The sequence below is a fragment of the Engystomops pustulosus genome, chromosome 10, assembly GCF_040894005.1.
Source record: "Engystomops pustulosus chromosome 10, aEngPut4.maternal, whole genome shotgun sequence".
NCBI lineage: Eukaryota > Metazoa > Chordata > Amphibia > Anura > Leptodactylidae > Engystomops > Engystomops pustulosus.
The window spans coordinates 12,812,852-12,826,826 of record NC_092420.1 but is presented as its reverse complement, the minus strand read 5'-3'; the positions used below and the strand labels follow the sequence as shown (position 1 = coordinate 12,826,826).

Genomic DNA, 13,975 nt, shown 5'->3' with positions numbered 1-13,975 from the left:
TTCTTGATTCCGGAAGGGCAAATCTGCCTAGCTATCCAGGTATCCATCCCTCTTACACGTGACTGCGTGTTCAGAGGTGAGGAGAGTGTAGTGGAAATCTGTGCGAGTCCAGTATGAGGTGTCATCCAACTTTCCTTGATTCCTGAATGGCTAATCTAAAAAAGGTGATGGCAACAATGATATCCTGGCATCATGGCCACTTTGTCCTAACAAGTGACCTGATGGCCGCCAGTGCCAAAACCTAGCACTAGGCCACCAATGTCTGCGCTGAGACCCCCCCTTAGTTTGTTTATTGCTGAGTGTGCGAGTCTGCGTCTTACGCTCGGGAAAGTAAAGTCATAACTTTTTATAGTCTGGAAGAGCCTGATATTAGGAAAATATTTGATATTTTGTGCAACCCATAATTTTGGTGAATGATTTGTCTTTCCCTGTGCCCTACGGCTTTTCTATTATAGACTTAACCATTGCATTCCTGAACAGAAATCATGCAAGCCAATTCCTTACTTATATCAGATCCTGAGAAAGCTGGGTGATACCACCAACATAGCTCGTCTCTCCTGAATCGTAATAAACAATTGTCATTCAGGAACCTAGGAAAGTTGTGTGACAACACCATAACTGTTGCAATAGTGTTTATATAAACTATAACCCAGCTTTCCCAGAAACAGATATGGCTAAAGTGAACTTGTAACAACTTGATAGAGGAGAACGAAATCCAGAGTTTTGTCCTAAAGTATGTGCCCCCTTTAAGTTTCTATCACAGAGTCAACATGATGCTCTCCTCCATAGGACTACAAGCCCCAACATGCTACATTAGGTGGCCTCGCATGCTTGAGTCTTGAACTTGCAGCTCCCAATGTGACATGAGCTATTGTATCTGTTATCAGCCGCCTCATATATCCTATCTATGCAGTTGTGGCCATCAGGGACTTCTGGGAGTTGTAGTGTCAGAACAGATGAATAAAACCTCCCTGGTGGTATAGACGTCAGTCACTACCTACGTATATTGGGGAACGAACGCCCCTAACAGCCCAGAATGGGGTCACCGGACACATTTGGATAGAAGCGCAGGCAATGACGTGGCCATAGATGTGGCATGTGTGCACTTTTTCCAAATATTTTTACAAAATGTAGCAAGTGGAGACTGTATAATAGCAACGCCTGGCACGGATGGCATTGTGTCCCCGTAGCTTCATGTTACATCACCGATGGAATGGTTATTTGGGAAACGCCTGATGCCGTATATATATTATAGGGATCCCTGCTGATTTTTAAAGGGACAGTAGCTTCTTTCTGGTGGGATTTCTCTTTCCAGAACTACATGCTGAGAGTATGCGGGCTTTGCCGTGGCGTTGTCTTACCTTGCAAGGAGATGCCACTGCCTTAGTGAGGGAGTCCAGCCTGGCACTGTACTCCGTGAACTTCTTCTGGTACCTAAGCGCTGTCATCTGCAGCTCATTTTGCACAGCGGAGAGCTGGGACAGCAGAGACTTCTCCCTCTTGCTGGATCTCAGCGCCCTCTTCTTGAGCTCAGTCTCCAGCCCGGCTATCTTAGTCTGGAGGAGACTATTCTGCCCCTTCACCGCCTTCAAGCAGCAGTGATCCCCAGACTTCTGCTCCCTATGGGTCAGCATTAGCCCACATCCATTCTGGCAGATGCCAACCGCCCGGTACTCGCAGCACTCCCTCATATGGGCATCCATGTCCTTTAAGTTGAGCACCTCATTGCACCCCTTATTCCGGCACTTTGCTGGTGAATAGTCGCACATTTCTGCGTGTTCCCCCAGGTTTTGGAGCTTGACCACCTTGTCGCAGCCCCTGGAGTGGTTGTCACATTTGATATCCAGCTTGAGGATCAGACTCTTCAGGGGCAACACGTGGTTCAGCTCCTTGGCAGAGATTCGTTGGCATTTCACCGGGCAGCTGCCTTGCTGTACCACCCAAGGCAGGACGCAGCCTGCGCAGAACACATGTCCACAGGGGGTGGTCAGGGGGTCCTCCAGCACTCGGTTGCATAGGTTGCATTTAAAATCTGGGTCCACATCCCCACTGAAGCGATCTAGTTCAAAGCCCATAGTGCTGCCCCTTGTCGCTGCTCCTTGCTGGGCATTGGGAGATCCCAGACTGGCTGGCTGCAGGCTGTGTACTGACTCAACTCACAGCAGAGCCTGTGGGGGGCGGGGGCCTCCACCATATGTACTGGAGGCTGGGATTTATTTTCCAAGGGAAGGAGGGGCTGGAGAGACCAGGGGAGGCACATGTGTCAAGGAAAGTTCTGCAGACTTGGGACAAAACTGCAACGCACTCAAGTCAGACGCACGACAACTATGGGGCGCCGTTTGTCCACAAAATGTGTTCCGCGTCACAAAATGAATTTAGTGATCACAAAATCCCAATACAAAATCTATTTTCTGCTAACGGGAGTAACTTTCGGCTAAACGGAATGTAGTTCTGTGTTCATGTAGGATATTTTGTGTGATCACAAAATTCATTTGTACCCACAAAATATCCTACAAATCCTTAGTTATCACGGATTCCATTCTGTGCTTACAAAATGAATTATGTGCTTACAAAATGAATTCTGTGATCAAACGTTACCCCATACTCTTCCATAACTCTTCCCGTGAACTCTTGTAAACCCATTCCTACAGCTCAGCTGCTGCAGAACTCTTGCCTAACTTTCTTAAGCAACGCAATTCCCTTCTCTAGTCTCCTTGCACCAAAACGCGCCAGTTCTGTTTATATCTCATTATTTGTTTCTAGTTGTATATATAATTCTGCAGGATGATAAGTCAATTTGTTACCTACAGGAGTGTGCTTCAATTTCTTAACCCCTTACTGACAAACTTTCAACTTCGCTGTGTACTGCTCTCCAATATATGGTGGCGCTATATAATTAACAGGGAGTGAATACATTGTAAATAATAGAAAAGGATGTCTGAGACACGTTAGGATAATGTACTGCAGAGCTCTGCCTCTAGAGGGCACTGCTTTAAGAGTATTTCTGAAAAAGATCAGATCCAGTAATGAGCCGTGACAACATTCCTATCCAAAATAATCTTATCAATGGTAATGTCACAGAGCGGTGTCAGGTGACATTGGTTGAGATCTGTGAACTGGGAAGAGATTCCCTTAAAGGCGTTGTTCACTCTGGACATGGGTCCTTAAACAATAAACTTAGGAAAGGATCTAAGCAGGAACCTGACAACAAGTGTTTACTGTGCCTGCACTGCCCCCGCAGGTGAAAAGGTGTATGACACAATTCCTATTAAAAATCAAATAGCTTTCTATGTAATGTACAAATCTAACATTTTTTGGCAAAAGATGAGATTCCTAAACAATCTAATAAAAGAGAATCTGTTAACTTAATAAAAACAAAATCCCTTTAATCTGATATCTCTAAAATACTGCGAATCTTGGAGATTTTAGAGGATACAGTGTACATACACATAAGATATGTAGTAACCAATCAATACTCCAAGCGTGGAAGGATAGGGGCAACCTATCACCATATTTTATCCCACTAAACTACCAGCCCTCTCCGGTCGGGGTTGAAAGGTTCTTTCTAGGATTCCCTCTTGTGTGAAATTTCATGTGTTTACCTATAAACAATATCCCCCAAAGTCAGGCAAATATGACTCTTCTCACCTCATTTTGAGATGAGTCAGGTTTCGTGGTTGAGCGTCACTTCCGATGCCCTTATCTTCTGCTCTATAGCACCTAGAAACATGCTTTTTGTGTCATATTAAAGATTAGGATCTCATCTTTATGACTCTGTGAGCTACAGAACCAGGGATCCAGGCAGCTAGAGACATAGTTGGAAATGAAAGCAGCAGGTACGGATCCAGTTTCCACCTATATTTTTGCTGCCTGTCCAGTTCTGTACATGAGATTCTTACTTTTAATATGACACAACAGGGTGCTATAGAACAGAAGATAGGAGGGTCTGAAGCAACCACTGAACCTGACTCATTTCATGTGAGATGAGGTGAGAAGAGTCATCTCCAATGGACTCTACTCATCTTCTCCTCTCACCTATCTCTACCACATATCAGAAGATCGCCCTATTACCCTTTAATTGCCCCATGTTACCAGATGCAATGTGGGTATTTGTTGTGCTCATCTACATCATTCAATGGGTAAAACGGGCCACCCTGCTCCCTGGAGTTTATCATTAACAGTGTAACCTGTCCGGTGGGAGAAGAGCACCTCCGAGGGAAGCACAAAGTGCACTTAAGGTGGCGGCGTCTGTTTATTATTTTGCTTGAGTGCATAAGAGTCGCCAATGTTCAGTATGTAAAGAGACGTAGAGTCCATAGGACACGGGCCCTGGTCAGACCACCGCTACCTAGTGGAACACTTAGGATTGTTGACAACTCGCTCCACTTCTGCAACTTTAAGTGTTACAATATCTCTGTTTGTTTCTCCTCTGAGAGCCTCCTTAAGTTATTTTTGTATGTAAAGGGCACCATTCACAGTCAGCGGAAACTACTGATTTAGCTGAATCCCCCTAAATATCTTCTCCCCACTCCACCGAAACAAAAGATTGAGCATGCTGATAGACCACCACCATAGAGAGGTGTTCTGCTCCGCAACAGCACTCCCTCAGGAAGAATGAAGTATTACACAGTTCCTTCTAAAAATCAATATTTGCATAATTTGGCTATACGGTCCGGCCACTTAGTTTGGCATTCATCAATTGTGGCGCAGGGTCTGTCTTTTTGGTGCATGATGTTAGATTTTGGCCAAGGTGTTAATGAATTGGCACGCGACTAAAATGGTTCTGAATGGTCTCCACAATCATAGGACTTGTTAGAGCAGCTTTTAGCCTGTGTGTTGTGCATCAAACATTGGAGGACATGTATTATTTTGCGCAAAAAAAATGCCGGGATTTTACATTTTTTGGGTGCAGAATTGTTGCGGATCATTTAAAATGAGTTTGCGCCAGAAAGAACAGATGTTACGGATTATCCCGGGTTTTTTTGGTGCAAATGGGCGTGGCCTTATTTTTCTACATTATCCGTCACATTTATGTGTATTTTGTCTGCATTTTTTGGCGCAAATTTTGGCGCACAATAGACCAGGAAAAAATGGTCAGAGAGCAAAATTAAGGCACAGTCCATGTAAGATTTTGGCGCACATTTCATTGATGTCGGCATTTTTATGGCTCACGACTGATTAGTTCCGTTAACCCATTAATTACTAACAGCCGTGCACCACTTTAATACAACGGGCTGTGCTTTCCGGAGACTGATCTCCGATCCTGACAGTCGTGCTTGCGCCAGAATTAGTAAATCCCCCCCATTGTGCCATAAGAAGTGTTAGAAACCTTGAAGCGCAAGAAAAGTTTTGTGATTATTAAACTGCGCCCAAAATGAGCGTCTAACCAAAAAAAGGTGCGAGTGTTGGAAAAATAGCAATATTGTGCTGCAGACACTTCCAAAATATGGCGCATAGGTGCAGCAAGGGAAAGTCAATAGTAAATGCCCCCCCCCTAGTGTGGCCTTAGCTGGTATTTTACTGCTCTGGTTACTGTTTTTTACTTTACCAGACTAGAAGGAGACCCCTTAAGCCACTGCCTATCAAAGCCAACAAGGTGTTAGATATTAGTCCTAGAGAGATGTGTAATAAGAATGTCTATGCTGTGTGTAGCAGCAGAGCTGTGAAATATGGATTTATATTCCAGGATTGTAGTTTCGCTAAGTGCACTGGGGGCGTGTCCTTACACTGCTGTGCTCTGTGCTCTCTGCAGCCAGTGTTTGGTATTGTCCCTGGAGAGATGTATAATCATACAACATCAAGACAACAATATTGAGGACATGTGGGGAACCATGAGGTCTTCAACACTTCATTAATGCCAGTTTTGTGCCCTGGTGTTTAGGTCATCTAGCCTTGGTCTACCAGAAAATCATAGGTCTTGAAGTGGCTTCAAGAACAAGGTCTCTACTTGGCATCACACCCAAGTGAAAAACAGATTTAAAATAAAAAAACTTTTGCAAAAGTCCCAATGGGTCACAACTTGGAGTCAGATAAAGAATTGTCATCATCCTAATGACACGGAATAATCCTACAGCCGCACTAACTACAACCTTTATTCATCCCAGACATGGAAAAACCCAGCAATAACCCCCAAGATTTATGGCATTTATTAGAAATACTTTCTCGGTTATAATTTTTTTACCCATAAAAAATAATTAGACAGCGCGATCGGGCGCAGACAATGGCGTGCGGTTACTTCAGACTTCATTTATATGGTTTTCGTCTGCACTGAATTTTCCGTCTTATTTATTCATTTTTTTTTCTTCTTCAATTTAATTACAGCAATTGGACCTACGTGGAAGAGAGAACATTAACCCCGCGAGTACCAGATCACAGAGACATTTAATGCATAAAGGTAGCCCCACAAATGGCTGTGATGTCCTTGAAGTCAGCCATACACATAAGATTTTGATTGGGTGATCAATCTCCAGTGAAATTCTGGAAAGAACAATCTTAACCGGCCGGACTAAGGCTACATTCACATGGATGGAAGCCCGCCTGGCCACGTAGAGATGCACGGCTGAACACACGGGGAAAGATAGGACATGTTCTATCTTTTCCCCATGTATGGAGCTGTACTGTATCGCTCCGTGCGCCTATTGCCGTCTATGGGGATGTATGTATGGTGGCACGCTTGCAACCTTAAATAGGTCCCCCGTACGATCCTGTGAATGTAGCCTAATTGGGATTGGCAAAAAGTTGCAAACAATCCGTTGAATTTGACCCATCTGTACTTTTAGCCAACCATGATCCAAACAGACAGATCGAAAGACAGATACAATACAGACCAGCCTAGCCACACAATGGGGCTTACTTACTAAGGGTCGCGGATCGCACTTTCGCCTGTCTGTTCACCATTTTCAGGGTTTTGCGCATCTGTGACCGGTATTTAACAGGGGTTTGCGCTGGGATTGTGTTGCACGTGATCAGATTGTGGCGCGGCTGCGCTGGCTTTCATGCGACAGAAGTCGGGGGACGGGCCGTCGGACAATCCGATGGATTTAATATTCAAATTGTGTCGCAAGACAATGCACTTACATGCACCAGGCAGAAGAAGGTGAACTCCAGTGGATCTGAGCGGGGAAACAACACATGCAGGATATCGGGCACACGATCTTAGTGAATCGCGGCAGAGTGCATGATGCACTTTCTGTGAACTCCTCCCGACCGGGTAAGTAAATGTGCCCCAATGTGTATGCTCCAACAATGCCATGCCTAACATTTTCTCCATAAACATCCAGCCCAACTATATAAATATCCCAACTATACCTCCAACTTGCTAACCCAAATTACCTAGTTATGCCTTCTGCGGACCAATACCAATCCATCCATAATTATACTATACAAAGTCTAACCAGCAAACCATCATCCCGACCTCTCCACATAAATAGCTCAACCAATGCGCTTAACTACCCAACCTTTAGACCCAAAAATGCCCCCCCCCCACTCACTCCTCAGCTCTCAGCCCCCACCTTTGTACTCCTGTACAAGCTCCTCCCTCTGGCTCCTTCACAGAGCTCACAGCCTGGTGAGCTGACATCAGTGGGGGAGGGAGAAGCTGTACATGAGCACAAAGGTGGGGGCTGAGAGCTGAGGAGTGAGCAATGCAGCCAAACCAATGTAAACCCTGGGATTTAACACAGGATTCTGGAAGAGAGCCAGGTAAGTTATAACACACAATTATATTGTAATGACAATGCTTAGAGAAGGTACAAAGGCATCTTTGTGATGAAGGTGTAAGGGCTTTTTGCATTCTGACATTAGTGAAATTGAAGTCCCTGGTAACAGGTTCCCTTTAACCAATGCACTGAGCCGGCTATCCTAAAAATATCAACCATGCCCACTTTCATTCAAACTAAATAACCAGAACATGGCCCCAATCACCAAGCCTAAATAACTCACCCAATGTTCTGTGCCCTGAACATAATAACCAATCCATAACCCAAGTATCTAATTTATATAACTTCAGAGTCCCCAACTATCCAACATAATTAAACTGAACCATGCCCCCAACCTAACTAACTAACCAACCAACCAAGCCCCCAATCAGCCAACCTACAATAACCAGACCCCAATCACATAAAAGAACCCTGCAGTCACAGCTGATTCAATGAATGATATATCCATGGATGACGCAGACCAGTCCTTTCAATAGAAAGTGTGTAATTCTTTAGTTCTCCTGTGGGGGCGCTGCAGGGAAGTTGGATACTTAGTTCCACCATAGATCACCACTGATCCCTTGAGGATCCATAGTCCACAGTCCATACATCAGATGTAACTTTTTGGACAGAACTATACCAAGTGCTGGGCTCCATGTAAAAAGTTTTGTAAAGTTTTGTCATCTATTGTACCCATTGTCCCCCCCGCTATGAGCACTGATATAATGATTGCCTCACGTCTATAGTCGGCACCGGCTTTTCATTCCTTGCCCATCTTCTGCTTGGCTTGCCCTCCACAATGGCCGGTCAGGTAATAATGGGGCCTACAGCAGGAAGGCTTGTACCTCTTATCTGCGTGTTTCAATCAGACATGGACCATGCTATTTTTTCCAAGGGGGCAGCCCAGTAGGGAAGCCATAGAGGCCCCGCTCCTCCATTCAGCAGAGGGGTAAGCTGCGAGGCTGTCTCCTGCCGAGGACAAAACGCAGATCTTATAGAGGAGCATTGATCAGGAGATCAGAGATGGTCTGAATACCAGCAGCTGTCACGTCTGACATATGCTGCAGACTGTCTCACGGCTGCGACATCAAGTAGTGACGGGGCACAATCTAATCCAGTTCTAAAAATAAGTTTGGGGGTGATTGCTGGTTCAGGTTTGGACATCTTCAGTACCAAAGGGTTATTACACCAGCTGCTGCAATGTGACCCAAGGAGAAAGGAGCTCGGTATAGAAAAGTAGGTCCAGTTTAAAGGGGTTGTCCACATGTGGCTTTACAGCCTTGTGGATAATCCCTTAATGTTCATCAAGTGATTCAGCAGTCCTGCTATTTACTTTTGTGCTCTGTAGAGACTTTCCACGCTTCTTTGTTTACATGTCTGAGCTGTGCTGATAAGGAGGAGCTGTAGCAGAAAAGTTATGGCTCATCCTGCTCCCTCCCTCTCTCTTCTTCATGTCTGAGCTGTGCTGATTAGGAGGAGCTGTAGCAAAAAAGTTATAGCTCGTCCTGCTCCCTCCTTCTCTCTTCTTCATGTCTAAGCTGTGCTTAACAAGGGCCACATGTTTCATTAACCGAATATTCAGTTTTGCGTCACTCATTGTATTTTCAGAACATGAAATAAAAACCATCAAGAAGTTTCTATAACAGAATTTTTTTTTTACCTTTTTCAGATAAATGGCAGTGTTCTGCGTGTATGGCATTTGTTTGGCGCAGTGTCTGCTTGGGCGTGACAGGATGGGCGGTTTACCACAAAGCCGGGTTCTTAAGCTGCATCCCATATGTCTCCATCACCAAAGGGTTTCATTTCATTTGCCTTTGGAAAGAATTAGTAAAAGTGATGACCGTAATTATTCCCACGCGTTTGGATAATTTGTTCTGTCGCGAACCGAGGTCAGCAATTTGTGCTCAGAAAACTGGTTGTACTTGATTAGAAAGACATGTTATCCAAACAGTGCCACATCTATCTACAGGTTGTGTGTGGTATAGCAGCTTCAGTCCATTCACTGCCAAGATAAATTTGGTCCAAATATCGAAAATAAGTTCTATAATACCGCCCCCTATGTACAGGAATATAACTACTATAATACTGCCCCCTATGTACAGGAATATAACTACTATAATACTGCCCCCTATGTACAAGAATATAACTACTATAATACTGCCCCCTATGTACAAGAATATAACTACTATAATACTGCCCCCTATGTACAAGAATATAAGTACTATAATACTGCCCCCTATGTACAAGAATATAACTACTATAATACTGTCCCCTATGTACAAGAATATAACTACTATAATACTGCCCCCTATGTACAAGAATATAACTACTATAATACTGCCCCCTATGTACAGGAATATAACTACTATAATACTGCCCCCTATGTACAGGAATATAACTACTATAATACTGCCCCCTATGTACAAGAATATAACTACTATAATACTGCCCCCTATGTACAAGAATATAACTACTATAATACTGCCCCCTATGTACAAGAATATAACTACTATAATACTGCCCCCTATGTACAAGAATATAACTACTATAATACTGCCCCCTATGTACAAGAATATAACTACTATAATACTGCCCCCTATGTACAAGAATATAACTACTATAATACTGCCCCCTATGTACAAGAATATAACTTGTATAATACTGCCCCCTATGTACAGGAATATAACTACTATAATACTGCCCCCTATGTACAGGAATATAACTACTATAATACTGCCCCCTATGTACAAGAATATAACTACTATAATACTGCCTCCTATGTACAAGAATATAACTTGTATAATACTGCCCCCTATGTACAAGAATATAACTACTATAATACTGCCCCCTATGTACAAGAATATAACTACTATAATACTGCCTCCTATGTACAAGAATATAACTTGTATAATACTGCCCCCTATGTACAGGAATATAACTACTATAATACTGCCCCCTATGTACAGGAATATAACTACTATAATACTGCCCCCTATGTACAGGAATATAACTACTATAATACTGCCCCCTATGTACAAGAATATAACTACTATAATACTGCTCACATGTACAAGAATATAACTACTATAATACTGCCCCCTATGTACAGGAATATAACTACTATAATACTGCCCCCTATGTACAGGAATATAACTACTATAATACTGCCCCCTATGTACAAAAATATAACTACTATAATACTGCCCCCTATGTACAAGAATATAACTACTATAATACTGCTCACATGTACAAGAATATAACTACTATAATACTGCCCCCTATGTACAGGAATATAACTACTATAATACTGCCCCCTATGTACAGGAATATAACTACTATAATACTGCCCCCTATGTACAAGAATATAACTACTATAATACTGCTCACATGTACAAGAATATAACTACTATAATACTGCCCCCTATGTACAGGAATATAACTACTATAATACTGCCCCCTATGTACAGGAATATAACTACTATAATACTGCCCCCTATGTACAAAAATATAACTGCTATAATACTGCCCCCTATGTACAAGAATATAACTACTATAATACTGCCCCCTATGTACAGGAATATAACTACTATAATACTGCCCCCTATGTACAAGAATATAACTACTATAATACTGCCCCCTATGTACAGGAATATAACTACTATAATACTGCCCCCTATGTACAGGAATATAACTACTATAATACTGCCCCCTATGTACAGGAATATAACTACTATAATACTGCCCCCTATGTACAAGAATATAACTACTATAATACTGCCCCCTATGTACAAGAATATAACTACTATAATACTGCCCCCTATGTACAAGAATATAACTACTATAATACTGCCCCCTATGTACAGGAATATAACTGCTATAATACTGCTCCCTATGTACAAGAATATAACTACTATAATACTGCCCCCTATGTACAAGAATATAACTACTATAATACTGCCTCCTATGTACAAGAATATAACTACTATAATACTGCCCCATATGTACAGGAATATAACTACTATAATACTGCCCCCTATGTACAAGAATATAACTACTATAATACTGCCCCCTATGTACAAGAATATAACTACTATAATACTGCCCTCTATGTACAAGAATATAACTACTATAATACTGCCCCCTATGTACAAGAATATAACTACTATAATACTGCCCCTATGTACAGGAATATAACTACTATAATACTGCCCCCTATGTACAAGAATATAACTACTATAATACTGCTCCCTATGTACAAGAATATAACTACTATAATACTGCCCCCTATGTACAGGAATATAACTACTATAATACTGCCCTCTATGTACAAGAATATAACTACTATAATACTGCCTCCTATGTACAAGAATATAACTACTATAATACTGCCCCCTATGTACAGGAATATAACTACTATAATACTGCCCCCTATGTACAGGAATATAACTACTATAATACTGCCCTCTATGTACAAGAATATAACTACTATAATACTGCCCCCTATGTACAAGAATATAACTACTATAATACTGCCCTCTATGTACAAGAATATAACTACTATAATACTGCCCCCTATGTACAAGAATATAACTACTATAATACTGCCCTCTATGTACAAGAATATAACTACTATAATACTGCCCCCTATGTACAAGAATATAACTACTATAATACTGCCCCCTATGTACAGGAATATAACTACTATAATACTGCCCCCTATGTACAAGAATATAACTACTATAATACTGCTCCCTATGTACAAGAATATAACTACTATAATACTGCCCCCTATGTACAGGAATATAACTACTATAATACTGCCCCCTATGTACAAGAATATAACTACTATAATACTGCCTCCTATGTACAAGAATATAACTACTATAATACTGCCCCCTATGTACAGGAATATAACTACTATAATACTGCCCCCTATGTACAGGAATATAACTACTATAATACTGCCCTCTATGTACAAGAATATAACTACTATAATACTGCCCCCTATGTACAAGAATATAACTACTATAATACTGCCCTCTATGTACAAGAATATAACTACTATAATACTGCCCCCTATGTACAAGAATATAACTACTATAATACTGCCCTCTATGTACAAGAATATAACTACTATAATACTGCCCCCTATGTACAAGAATATAACTACTATAATACTGCCCCCTATGTACAGGAATATAACTACTATAATACTGCCCCCTATGTACAAGAATATAACTACTATAATACTGCTCCCTATGTACAAGAATATAACTGCTATAATACTGCCCCCTATGTACAAGAATATAACTACTATAATACTGCCCCCTATGTACAAGAATATAACTACTATAATACTGCCCCCTATGTACAGGAATATAACTACTATAATACTGCCCCCTATGTACAGGAATATAACTACTATAATACTGCCCCCTATGTACAGGAATATAACTACTATAATACTGCCCCCTATGTACAGGAATATAACTACTATAATACTGCCCCCTATGTACAGGAATATAACTACTACAATACTGCCCTATATGTACAGGAATATAACTACTATAATACTGCCCCTATGTACAAGAATATAACTACTATGATGGTGATCAGGTAGCAGGATTTGTGATACTTGTGAGGTTGGGGTCTCGCTGGTGCACACACTGGAGGTTTCATGGCAGACGCCTCTGAGTTGCCCTGTGTCTGGTGCGGGTGTTGTGCCCGGTCTCTGTTGTTGGCATACATTGTGTATCGGCTGTCGGATGCTTCATTCCTTTTCATGACAATGTCCGTCTGGCAGCTTTATAAGGCATAAGCCGCATCACTGGTCTCTGATGTGAGGAGCGGATCCGCTATTATACAGACGCTTGTGTGAAGGGTTTATTGGTCGCGGCTGTAGAATAGGACACGGTCACCAAACATCTCCATCACTGTATACACAGGCGCTGATTACACTGCAGCCTCATCTTTAAGAGCTCTTAACTTTTTTAGGTGTATGTCATGTACGGGTTCATTACCCAGCTTTCCCAGGTTTCTAATTAGCAAATCTACCTGGACCACTCTTATATTCTAGGAGTCCAGTGGGTAGTGCCTATTAGTGAATGCTGCTTTTTAACAGGACCACCCAACTGCCTGCAGATAAAACACTATGTACAATCTGCTCACCTCCTCCTGCTCTATAACAGGCTGCCTGCAGATAAAACACTATGTACAATCTGCTCAGCTCCTCCTGCTCTATAACAGGCTGCCTGCAGATAAAACACTATGTACAATCT

At 42.0% G+C, this 13,975-nt stretch overlaps 1 protein-coding gene and 1 long non-coding RNA gene across 6 annotated transcripts in view; both read right to left on the bottom strand.

Moving 5' to 3' along the window:
* Positions 1-2,166, bottom strand: part of PDZRN3 (PDZ domain containing ring finger 3) — a 203,760-nt gene extending 201,594 nt beyond the window's left edge. For all 4 annotated transcript variants that reach the window (XM_072128171.1, XM_072128172.1, XM_072128173.1 and 1 more), the window contains exon 1: positions 1,362-2,166. In XM_072128171.1, coding sequence (XP_071984272.1) covers positions 1,362-2,075 — 714 coding nt within the window. In that variant the 5' untranslated portion in view covers positions 2,076-2,166. The remainder of the gene's footprint in view (positions 1-1,361) is intronic.
* Positions 1-13,975, bottom strand: part of LOC140104586 (uncharacterized) — a 344,594-nt gene that overhangs the window by 234,629 nt on the left and 95,990 nt on the right. The window lies entirely within an intron of this gene.